At 42.5% G+C, this 13,111-nt stretch overlaps 1 protein-coding gene across 1 annotated transcript; it reads left to right on the plus strand.

Moving 5' to 3' along the window:
* The first annotated feature begins 3,951 nt into the window (after positions 1 to 3,951).
* On the plus strand, positions 3,952 to 4,965 carry LOC144691370 (forkhead box protein D3-like). Its single transcript, XM_078559410.1, has one exon. It carries the CDS (start codon positions 3,952 to 3,954, stop codon positions 4,963 to 4,965), a length of 1,014 nt encoding a protein of 337 aa, XP_078415536.1.
* The last annotated feature ends 8,146 nt before the right edge of the window (positions 4,966 to 13,111 follow it).

Raw genomic sequence — 13,111 nt, forward strand, 5'->3', positions numbered from 1 at the left:
AGAGAGGTCTCCATAGAGGAGAGAAGGTTGAGGAAATTTAATGGAGATGTTCAGGATCATTAATGGTTTTGATAAAGTAAATAAGGAGAAACTGCTTCCAGTGACAGAAGAGTCAGTAACCCAAGGAACCAGATTTAAGGTAAATGGCAAATGAACTAGAGACATCATGAGGAAACTTTTTTTACATCATGAGATGTCTTCTGGAATGCACTTTCCAATGGGATAAATACTTGCAGCGTAACCCATTTGTCGTGAATGTGGAAAGAACAGGGGAATGGAACTAGTTAGATATTTCTAGCAAAGAGCTGTCACAAGCACGATGGACTGAATAGCCTCCTGAGCTAAAATTCTACTTGTTAAAATGGGCAGGATAGACGTTTGTGACTGAGTAATGCTGATAGTTTTCCTCCATGAAATACAATATAAATATTGCAGAAAGGCACATACCCTATGGTATATGATGCGAAACATTTCAGCTGTGGAGTTTTGGTATTGTAAATACGAGAGAGGGTGTAATGGCCTAAAATGTTATTGAGAAATTGTAAAGACAAAGTGGGCAGTGTGAAGGTTATTATATTTCACTAGTAAACTTGCTTCACAATCAAGAGTTAAAGCAAAAAAACCTGCAAATCATGGACATTTGAAACTAAGAATGCTGCAAACACTCGGGAAGTCAGGTACTACGTGCAAAGAAAACAGGCAAGTTGACATATTAGGTGTGAACCGTTCATCGGAACTAGAAGATATTGCAGATGGTCAGCATTTTAAAAGGAACTGAATAAGAGAGTAGTGGAAAGCACAATACATGCACCAATGCAAAATATATATACACAGAAGAAATAGAATGACTTGTGGAATGCTTGTGTGAAACTACCAGATGCTTAATTGGCAGTCGTGATGTTAGTATGAAACAACAAGCGGCATAATAAAATAAATAAATTAAACACGTGTCTGAACATAGATAACAGAGAAATAATATAGGAAGGAACTGGGCATAAGATCAGTAAAATTGAAGGAGACAAAAACTGGCAAAGAACCAGGCTCCGACAGCCTTAGAATAAGAGAAAAAAGAGTGGACACCAAGAAACGCCCTCCGGGGTGCTGTGCCAATGACGGATCCCCACCTTCAAGCACCAACCTGCCTTGTCCCCCAAATGCTGCCCCACAGTAACACAGTGAAATCACTTCAAAAAGAAACTCATTGACTGAAAAACGCCATGTGAGGTCCCGAGCCCCTGAAAGGCACTATACAAATACAAGCTCTTTCTCTCTTTCAAATCTTTGATACATCCTGGCAAAAAAAAGGTGAAAGCTATAATCAAGTTATTAAAATCAAACATTAAAACCAGAGAACTGCGAGGGTTTCATAGAAAGCATTAATGTACAAAGGTGTTGTTCCTCAAGCTTGTGTTGAGCTTCATAGTTTAATTAGAGTTAACGTTGCGAAGAGCCTCAATCAAAAGGTAAGGTCTTTTGCAAACGCTTGCCTAAGATAATAATCTGAGCCGCCAACTAAAAACCGCTTGGCGTTACAATTCAGCGTTTAAATTTAACAAGATGCCCCGAATACAAACTGATCAAACTGTCACGGTGCCAGTTCAGGGCATCTTGTTTGCTGATAGGTGTAGTCAATAGGTATGCAATTTTAACTGTTCTCTGCGTCATTTCATTATCTTTTCCTAACTAGATATCAGTGATTCACAAGAATGTGTGAAGGCGCATTTTAAATGAAGTGTAATTACATCGAAATATTCGGAGTTATCCAGTTGCATTTTATGATATTTCGAAAAATTCCAGAAACGTCTCAAATTGAACGAATGCTTATGTCACCAATTCACGAAGAAACTGCCTTTCTATCACAGGGAACCGCAGAGTTTCACCTGCGCTTGGAAATGTGTGGTAACTCTTTCACCTATGCTGTTGCAATTATAAAATGCATTAATCATTCAGCTGCATCCGTTATCCGTTAGGATTATAACCTAAAACAATTTCACAATTGTTATTTTCGAGGTGACTGAAGCAATAACTGGACTGTAAAAGACGCAGTGCACATGCTATAGCTTTTCTCAGAAGTGGGATTTGTTTACAAGGTCACTTAATCGGGAATACTGTGGTGGTTGTATAGAACTGTAGATTATATGTCGATACTATTAAGAGAGGGAGCGCGATTCAGACTGCAGATTTGTAAACAACGATTATTCAGATAAATGAGCTAATTCAAACACAACGAAAGATTTAGTACCCCGCCATTTCGACCTTTTCATATTCACATATATGTGAATTCCCAACATTCGTTTCTCCGAGAGGTCGAAGTAAAATTGTACTTAAACAAAGCCACCCGGCTGTTTAAGGGCTTTCATTATCTTCTTCATTTCCAAATTATTGCAACCACATCCTTTGAGGCGATTGCCACTGTGCTGTTTCCTATATGCGATTCATATGCGGAATGATGGGATTAGAGCCTGGTTTAACACCTCTGCTCACCCAGGCAGGGTGTCCCTGTGAGGCAGCCGCCAGACTAAACTGCCCCACCCCCAGCTGGGGGCAGCTGCAGGGAAACACCTTTTAACAATGACTTTTAACATCGATTGGACTCTCCCAAATATGCGTGCATACCGCAAAAGGCTTTTCGCCTCGGTAAGTGTGCCATGCTGGGTTCTTTCTAAACACAGAATCCTCGCTCTCTACAGCCTTACTCCTCTGTGTTTATTTACGTCCGCACATGCCAACAAACACCAATGTCAGATTGCCCTATAACTAAACAGAAATGAGCCCCACATTTCAGTATTAACATCAACTAGTGCTGAATTTCCAAGAATAATAGAGCTAAATTAGTTCCAGGATTTTACATTCTCTCACTTACGATTGTTGAAACAATTATCCAGGCTGTTGCGATTCCTTTTTGACACAAAATAGGCTCGTTAAAAACGCAGGGGTGGCTCACGCTGCCTGCACCAGGTTATCACAATATTAGGGCGCGTTCCTCTGATATCTCGCACCCGTTTCTGCCCAAGGGACGTTTTAATGTGTCTTTATTTTTCCATCCCTTTCCTGCTGAACACTCTTGGAACCAATGTCTCCAGTTTTGTCCGCCTGATTGTTGCTGCTGATGATGATTTGGAGGTTGTGTTTTTTGTTCTGTTTTTAGGTTTTTTTTTGGTCGCTCGGGAATGAGTTTGTCTCACGGGATTAGGGGCGGCACAAGCAGATCCCGATTTTAATCGATTTGCTGGGAGGAGGTAACCCATTCAGGGGAGTGTGTAAAAGGGCCCAGCTAAAGGAACGAGAGCAGACCCTGAGATTTGTCCCAAACCTATCATTAATCCTTCCATCATTACTTTACGGCATGGCTCATGTTTTTGTGTAGTAACAGGAGCAGGTAAACCTTTTATTTTAACCTTAAATGAATTATAAAACACTCCAATTGCATTTAGTGGTGAATCAGTTCTACTGGTATTATTCATCATGGACTATGTTCAGTCGATTTTATAACTTCTTCGTGCATAAAAAAAACTCATTCCCCAGCTTTTTCACCCTAGCCTATTCTCCCAAGCCCCTAAATGTCTTGTTATTTGTGTTTCTAACCTTTCACATCCAATTCCTTATCTCAGATACTGAGAGAGCCACTGCCTCGGCATAGCCAGGGCGCATGCGCCCAGCCATCCTATAAAACCCTGGCCCAAACTCTTGTTCTTTGCAGATCCTCTTCAGTCAAAAGGAGAAGGAAACAAGCATCCTTCCAAGGACCAAGCGAAGGTTTGCTGCTCCCGGGAGCGACTGGCGGAGGATCCCTGTGGAAAATAAACACAACTTTTTCCCCCTCTCTTCACCTGGACCCACAAGGATCAGGAGAGGCTGGGGGCTGGGGGCTGGTGGAGCTTTTAGCTTGAAGAAGTTTGGTCCCTCATGACACTGTGCGGGGGAGAGCCGGGCGTCCGGGGCCACCGGAGGATGGCGGGGCCCGAGGAGGCAGAGATCGACATTGTAGGGGAGGAGGAGGAGGAGGGGGGCGCCAGGCCAAGGCAGGGGCTGGGTCTGCTCAGTGCCGAGGGGGCTGGGGAGAGGCTGGCCCCCCGAGAAGCGGAGCAACCCGAGACCGACTGCTCCAGGGAGTGGGAGGGCAGCGAGCTCTCCCCCCGCCTCAGTGCCAAGCCCAAGGCCAGCCTGGTCAAACCCCCCTACTCCTACATCGCCCTGATCACCATGGCCATCCTGCAGAGCCCTCAGAAGAAACTAACCCTCAGTGGCATCTGCGAGTTTATCAGCGGCCGCTTCCCCTACTACAGAGAGAAATTCCCAGCCTGGCAGAACTCCATCAGGCACAACCTGTCTCTCAATGACTGCTTCATCAAAATCCCCCGGGAGCCTGGCAATCCGGGAAAGGGCAACTACTGGTCCCTGGATCCGGCCTCCGAGGACATGTTCGACAACGGCAGCTTCCTCCGCAGGAGGAAACGATTCAAGAGGCACCCCCAGCATGAGGCTGAGCTGCTGAAAGAGCGCGGCGCCCTCATGCTCTGCCACAACTTCACCTGCTACAGCCGCCCCTACCTGCTGCAGCCGCAGGCATTCATCCAGCAGCCGCCCCTCAGGTACCTGCCCCTCCCCGAAGCTGCTGTCGCCCCCGTCCCCGCTCACACCCTCGGCGGGAAGGTTGAGCCCTCGCAGCCCGCCGGCCCGGCTCTGCGGCTCCGCCTGCAAGCCATCGGTTCCAAACCCGGCGCCGCCGCCTTCCACCGGACTTCGTTCAGCATCGATAACATCATTGGGAGTTCAAACGCTGCAGCGGGGGCGCTCCCCGCCTGTCCCGCCTCTCACATCCAGTCCGATTACTGCAGCCTCCTCCAGTCGGCCCCCTGCCTGCTCTCGACCGTGTTAAACATGTCCACAAGGGCAGTCTACAGCAACCCTTTGATCGGAACACTCTCAGCCGGGCAACAGCTCCCTCTCTGCCACCCACCTTAGATAGAAAGTTGAACTGCTCTGGGTGCCCACCCTCCCTGGGTGCCCACCCTCCCTCTTGCAGCCCAACCTCCCTCTGCGGGACATTGTTTAAATACACCCCGAGTCCCGAACTGTGCATCGAATGAACTGGAGTGATTGGCGGTGCCACCCGTTTTACCATTCAATCTGTCACTTCATTTTATTTTACAGCAACAACGAACGTGTTGGTTCTTTCACACCCGCGCTGTACGGGCGCACACGGCGGCGGATGGGGTGGCCAGATGGTAACGAGCTGCCCCACTGAACTTCGGGGGAGTCAGAACTCATCGGTAAAATACAGCGGGCGCTGGAAACCTGAAATGGAAACAGGACATGTTGGAAATACTCAGCAGGTTAGGCAACACCCGTGGAGAGGGAAACAGGGTTAACCTTTCTAACGAAAGATCGCCGATCCGAAATGTTTAAGTTTCTTCGCGACCTGCTGAATACTTCCAAAAAAAATTTCTGTGTTCATTTCATAATTCATTGATAGCGGGGAGCAGAGCTCAATGATGTATATTTACAGTAAGTCATGGTTATAATTAACATGGACCAGACAGACACACACGGCAATGATGCACAGGTCCCTCGCTCTGGCTGTGCGGGCTTGGGTTTTGCTTTCTCGCATCCTATGGTCAAGCGCTAAAAGTACGTTTCAACGCTATTTTGTTTGAAGTTATGGGCTACCAAACGGGTTACAAGTTCAAGCGAAGATCTTGGAGAGGTCATCTATCTCCCAGTCATATTCACGGAGACAAAGTTGCCTTTGTGGTTCGACATCCTTCCCTCGTTGCGAAAAGTTGGACTCGTGTGCGCGCGATGAACTATATAACGAATTTACATGTAAATATAATGTGCTTTATGGTGAACTATTTATTTTCTAAAAAGAAAACTCCAACTCTTGTATTTGACAATTGTTAATAATCGACTGCAGAAAGAATTTATTCCTGTGCAATGGTTGAAAGGATTTGTGTTCCAGTTTCATGTCATTCCAGGCTGGTGTTTTATGACATCCTTCCTGAAATCGCGTGGGTTTTTATTGCAACTTCAACCCTGAAAAAATCCAATAAAATGTTTGATGTTGCACTATCAGTTGATTTTACCTTGGTAGCATCTTTGTAAAAAGAATCCAATTTCGACCCTCCATTCTATATTGCACCCGTGGTGCTCTTGTTTTTTAAAGTAAGTAAAGGGATATATTATTTCTGTGTTAAAGTCTCAGCTTCCGCTCGATCTGTAGTACTCTCGCTTTTGAGCCATTAAGTCTTGAGGTCAAGGTCCGCTCCAAAGACTTGAGCACAAGTTCTAGGTGGTTCTACACCGTCTTTGGGATGGGTTATTAAACCAAGGTCACACCTACCCTCGCATAACATTAGAAATGGGAGCAGGAGTAGACTACACAACTCCTACAATCTACTCCGCCGTTTAATAGGGTCATAACTGACCTCACCTCAATTCCCCTTTCCCGCCCCTTCCCCCTTGATTCCACGAGCGACCAAAAAATTTATCTCAGCCTTAAATATGCTCGAGGATGGAGGTAAACGACGTCCTGACACTCTTGGAAGAAGATCAGGAGAGTTCTTCCCTTGCCCTGGTCAATATCTACTCCTCAACCAACATCACTAAAAATCGATGATCTGATTGTTATTAAATTACTGCTGTGTGATGATAGTACACTCTCCGCAAATTGGCTGTCGCGCTTCCGACATTAAAACAGAGACTACATTCAAAAATGAACTTTATCGGCTTAGTAAAACGTGTTAGGAGGTCCTGAAGACTATGACTGCAATAATATCATCGCAAAATGCACGTTGCACACAAGTGCCTGGTTTGATTCAAGCTTTGCAACAATGTTATTCAAAGCATCCGTCATGATGTGAAAAATCTGGTTAGTAACTTATCGAGATAAGTCGGTAATCTGTCGAACACAAGGACATACATGTAAAGGATAACACAATGGTAAATGTAAAAGAGAACATAATAACAGTTAACGAGGCGGACTTCTGCCTCTTTTAAAATAAATGGCAGTGTACTAATATGCAAACAGTGCTTGCTGTAATTATCCTGGGAACTATTCCTTGTCAAAACAAACGAAACTCGTCTTTAAAAAATACACATCATAACTAGAGCGGATCAAGACAACCTAATGAAATTAATCTCACTGCGCAAACTTACAGGTCTATTCAAACCCGATTCGTTTAGATTCAAATTCAGTGTTTCCTTTCTAAGTGAATCTTAAGAGGTTTATTTGGAATGAGAGTCAGATGAAATGAGAACGTCAAATAATTAGCTTCAGCTCCCACTTTGAAGTGTTTCTTTTGCAAGATAGATCTGTAAAGAAATGGAAAAACACCGCTGCTTTTATACTTCAGAAAGTCACTGACTTGTACACATATTTGTTTCCAATATCGGATGCAGTCTGTGAGGTCCACCGCCAGTCGGTCCCTAACATAGAGAATGTCCATTATTCACAGCAAAGTAAAGACCGAAGGCTTTCTGCTCGCGGTAAACACGAACAGAAGTCTATGATGTGATATCAAATTTTATAGCCAAGCTCAACTGAATATTAGTGAATACACATTATCCGTGTCAAGAGCATTATTTTTCCAACACCTCTTCGATCCGTATTGGTTAATCTTATTTAACCAATTACCTCCAGCGTAGTGGAGAAAGCAGATATATACACACTGCAACAACATTGCCATTAAAATAGTTTCCCCTCATTGTCTACTCAGGTATTCTAACTTATATTCATCAAGACACATCAACTGGTTATTTCTTGCATTTTCTATAACAAGATTAAGTAACCTTCTGAACAAAATGCTACAGTACAGGAGGGGGCCATTTGGCCCTTGAAGCCTGCACCAGCTCTATGGGAGGGCAATCCAGTTCGTCCCACTCCCCATTCTTTCCCCATATTGCTGCAATCGTGTCTCTTTCCAAGTATTTGCCTAATTCCCTCTTGAAAGGTACCATTGTGTCAGTGTCCACCACCAGATCAGGCATTCCAAGTCCAAACTGCTCCTTGTGTAAAGAAGTCTTTCCTCATTCCTCAACCTAGGAAATCTGCGCCCTTTTGTTACCAACTCTTGGAAACAGTTTCTCTTTAGTTACTCCATCTAAACTAGTCTTGATTTTAAACACCTCTACCAGATCTCCCCTTAGCCTTCTCTGCTCTAAGGAAAATAACCCCAGTTTCTCCTATCTGTAATTGTAGCCCTTCATCCCGAAAGCCATTCCAGCAAATCCCTTCCGTTTTCCAAAGCCTATTACCCTTCCTAAAGCCTGGTGCCCAGAATTCTAATTGGGTCCAAATTAATGTTTCATATGTTTAGCGCAACTTTTGGCTTTTGTACTCTATGCCTCTATTTACAAAGTCCTGGATTCCATATGCCTTAACTGCTTTGTTAACCTGTCCTGCCATCTTCAGATATTTGTGCAAGATCACCTCTAGGTTTCTCTCTTCTTCTGCCCATCTATAATTATATCATTTAATATGTATGGTACCATCTCATTCTTCCTACCAAATTTTACCTGCCACATGTTCATCCATTTTACCAGCCTGTTTATATTCTTTGAAGTTTATCATTATTTTCCTCACTGTTTACTGAACTTCAAGTTTCATGTCATTTGCAAATTTTCGAATTGTCACTTGTACTCTCAAATCTAAGATCAATATATATCAAAAATAGCAGTAGTCCTCCTACTGAACCTTGGGAAACACCACTGTATATCTCCCCCCAGTCTGAGAAACAGCTATTCACAACTACTTTTGTATCCATGCTGCTACTATCTCTTTAAACCTGTGGGCTTCAACTCTGCTAACAAGCCTAGTATATGTGCTTTATCAAAGACCTTTTGGAAACCCATTAACACATCATCTGAGATAAAACAGAAAATGCAGGAAAAAGCAGGCCTGACAGTATCCATGGAGAGAGAATCAGAGTTAATGGGTGGGATTTTCCAGCCTTGTGGCAGAAACTGCCACGGGAGATTCAGCGGCCCAGCCAAAAGTCCATTGATGTTCAGTGGGACTAGACATCCCAACAGCAGGCGGGGCTGGAAAATCCTGTCCAGTGTTTCAAGTCAAGCATTAATCTTCTTCAGAACACCATCTGCACTGACCTGTCATCAGGGAAGTGCTGGAATCTATCATTAAGGAAATCTTAACAATGCACTTTGGAACTCATAGTATGATCATACAAAGTTAACATGGTTTTACAAAGGGAAATGGTGTTTGACAAATGTGTTAAAAAGAGTTTTTGAGGATATAAGTAGTAGGGTAGGTAAAGGGGGCCAGTAGAAGATGTATACTTGGATTTGGCATTCCATAAAGTACTACACAAAAGGTTAACAAGCAAGATAAGGACTCAAAAAGTTGGGGCTAATATATTAGCATGGATTTAGGATTAATTAATAGACAGCAAAGAGCAGGGATAAATGGTACATGTTCAAGTTGACAGGCTGTGACTCATGGAATGCAGCAAGGCTCAATTGCTGGAGCCTCACTATTTACAATCTGTATGAATGACTTGGACAAAGAAACAGAGAGTAATGTATCTAGATTTGCTGATGATGCAAAGCACAGATTGGGAGTGCAACAGGTGAGGAGGATATAGAGACTGTAAAAAGATATAGACCGGTTAAGTGAGAGGGCAACAAGGTGGCAGATGGAGTATAATATGGGGAAGTGAGGTTATTCACTTTGGTCGTAAGAATATAAAAGCAGAAGTATCTTTTAAAAGAGGTGAAACTTACAAGCATACAAATTACGAGCAGCAATAGGCCCCTCAGCCCCTCGAGCCTGCTCCACCATTCCATAAGATCATGGCTGATCTGACTGTAAGCTCAACTCCAGATTCCCACCTGCCCCCGATAACCTTTCATCCCCTTGCTTATAAAGAATCTCTTGTAAATAATGTTCACATGGACTTGGGTGTACTCATACAGGACACAAAGTTAGCATGCAAGTTCAGCAAGCAACTAGGAAGGCAAATGGTATGTTGGCCTTTATTGCAAGGGGATTGGAATACAAGGATAAAGATGCCTTGCGACAGTTGTATAGAGCTTTGGTGAGACCACACCTGGACTACTGTGTGCAGCATTGATCTCTTTATTTAAGGAAGGTTATACTTGCATTGGAAATAATACAGCAAATGTTCACTAGATTGGTCCTGTGATGAGCAGATTGTCTTACGATGGAAGGCTGTGTAAACTGAGTATATATTGTGTGGTGTTTAGAAGAATGACAGGTGATCGCATTGAAACACACAAGATTCTGAAGGGTCTTGATAAAGTAGACACAGAGATTGTTTCCATTAGCTGAGGAATCTAGAACCTGGCAGTCTCAGGTTAAGGGGATGATCATTTAGGACTGAGACTAGAAGGAATTTCTTTAAAGGATTGTAAAAATGTGGAATTCTCTACCCCAGAGGGTTGTAGGTGCTCCAACATTGAATATATTTAAGATTGAGATAGACAGATTCTTGGTCTCCGGGGGTCAAGGGATATGGGAAGCAGACGAGAAAGTGGAGTGAAGGCAGTCAGCCATGATTGTATTGAGTAGTGGAGCAGGCTTGACAGGCCATATGGTCTACTCCTGCTCCTATTTCTTATCCACTCGTTAGTTTTATTTTTTTTATTCATTCGTGAGCTGGGCCAGCATTTATTGCCCATCCGTAGTTGCCCTTGAGGTGGTGGTGAGCTGCCTTCTTGAACCACTGCAGTCGATATGGTGTAGGTACACTCACTGTGCTGTTAGAAATGGAACTCCAGGATTTTGACCCAGCGACAACGAAGGAACGGCGATATTATCTCATCAAGTTAGTCAAACATAGTTTTCCCTTAACAAATGTGTGTTATTAGTTGATTCTTATTGAACAGGCTGTAAATCTGCTTTTGGATTGTTTCTAAAAGCTTTCTCACCACCAATGTTAAACTGATTGGTTTGTAATTGCCAGGTTAATCCCTCCTCCTGTTTTTGAACAAGGATGTAACACTTGGTATTCTTTGGTAAACGCCAATGAAAGTGCTTATTTAGTAACTCAGTTATGCTTTCTGCCTCCACCAATGGGTTACCATTTTGGCCCCTCGTTGACCCCACCATTCCTCTGACAACTCTGTTCTATTGTTAATATGCTTACAGAAAATATTTGGATTTCCTTTTACCTTAATCATTGCACTCTAAACTCCATAAATATTTACAGAGCCATGTAATTCCTATTGGTAAATCTTGTGAATGTGGGGAAGGTTGGGAGAAAAGAGCTATCTGTCAGTATGGTTGCTAAATAAAAACTCAGGCAAGGCCACGCAGCACAGAAACAACTTGCATTTATATAGCACCTTTAATGTAGAAAACATTTCAGAGCATTTCACAGAGAGGTAATAAGACAAAAAAAAATGATGGGTCAGAGGAAATATTAGGAATGCTGATCAATAGCTTATTCCAAAATGTTTTGAAGTTCTTTAAGAGGAAGAGGAATTCCAGAACCTAGAAATAGAAGGTAGGGCTACAACTGGTAGGCAATGTAGGTGGTCTTTGGCAGAGGGTGAATGAGATTATGCAGTTGAAAGTAGCTGGTACTGGTGATGGACAGAATCTGGGTTGGAAGTTCAACTTGTTGTCCTATAGGACGCCAATGCTGCGAACAGTTTGAACAATTATTGTACTTAGAGATTTGGTTGTAAACAAGAAAATGTTTAGAGGTAACAAGTGCAATCCCCAGCTTATCATCTAAGCATGCCTTGTACATGTTCAAATTGCAAGCTTAATACGGATATTTTCAATCATTCTATGCTATTACTCAAATTTTTTTTTAAAACTAAGTCTAGCTACCCCTAATCAAAGCAATTAGTTGTAGTTTATAATGGTCACCAAACTTCAATCCTGTTGCCATATAGTGCCTGTATAGTACCTTCAATTGTATTTAGAAGTCATGGAGTGCTCAGGTTTCCAGAATATAATAGAACATGTATACTGCCAGTATCATACTGAAATTTTCTCTGACACTGTTCCAAAAGCTCTATTAGCAAATGCTCTGTGGAAACTAAAATGATGGGAAGACATAGATCTAGTGCTTAGCTTTCAATTACCAGGTCATCAACTGGAACGTATCTAATTTAACAGTGAGCCATTGTTACATTGGCAGCCAATTGGGGAATTGCAAGTCTGGCATCTATAAAGTTAGTAAACTCTAGGTTTCCCTGATCAAAAATCAAGGAGTTGGACAAGGAGAGAAAGCGGGTAATAGAAGCTTGACGGGATAGAGGTCCTAATCATAAAATCTGCTACAAACTGCTATTTTCCATCCACCAAAATGAAAGGACACAAAATAAAGAGCTTGTGCCAAATTTTGCATTTAGAGCTTCTATCCCACCAAGGTTTTACAATGTAGAGGGTCTACTCTAATAAGTGATCTTGGTGCTTGAAAGGACCAGCACAGCTCTTCATTCCTTTCCAGTCACCAATAATTTGCTACTTCCACTACAGTTCTATTAATTAACAGATTTGAGAGAACTGAAGTAATAACAAAAAATGCGGCAAATACTCAGGTCACGCAGCATCTGTGGAGAAAAACCAAATTAGAGTTTCACGCTGAGATGACATTTCATCAGAACAGTTAACTCTATTTCTCGCCACAGATGCTGCCTGACCTGCTGAGTATTTACGGTATTTTTGTTTTACAGATTTCCAACATCTGTAGTATTTTGCTTCCTTGTGAGAGAACAGAGGTTCAATTTTGAAGTGACATACAAATTGCTGGATGGCATTATGGGAATTTTTGACTGAATGATGTATATTTCTTTGCAATTCATTTTTAATCTAACAAATGAAACATTTCATATAATGTGCTTCCTGCAATTAAGCTAAGTAATTATAGATTAGTTTCAATTTAGGGCTGATTTAAATGTTTTGGATTTTGCCGTCACGTATTTTTATTATGTAGGCAGGAGGAAAAAATAGTGTGGAGAGCAAGGATTAAATAGCACAATGGCATTCTAGGATATTATTCCAACATGTGTCAACCAGCAATTAAACCTAGAAGCTTTTGGTGGATGCAAGTGCCATACCACACAGTGTATTTGCCCATTATGTTATTGGGAAGCTTGGAATTTGCTCTCTTCTGTA

Source organism: Cetorhinus maximus, chromosome 2 (genome assembly GCF_964194155.1).
Source record: "Cetorhinus maximus chromosome 2, sCetMax3.hap1.1, whole genome shotgun sequence".
In the NCBI taxonomy this organism is placed as follows: domain Eukaryota; kingdom Metazoa; phylum Chordata; class Chondrichthyes; order Lamniformes; family Cetorhinidae; genus Cetorhinus; species Cetorhinus maximus.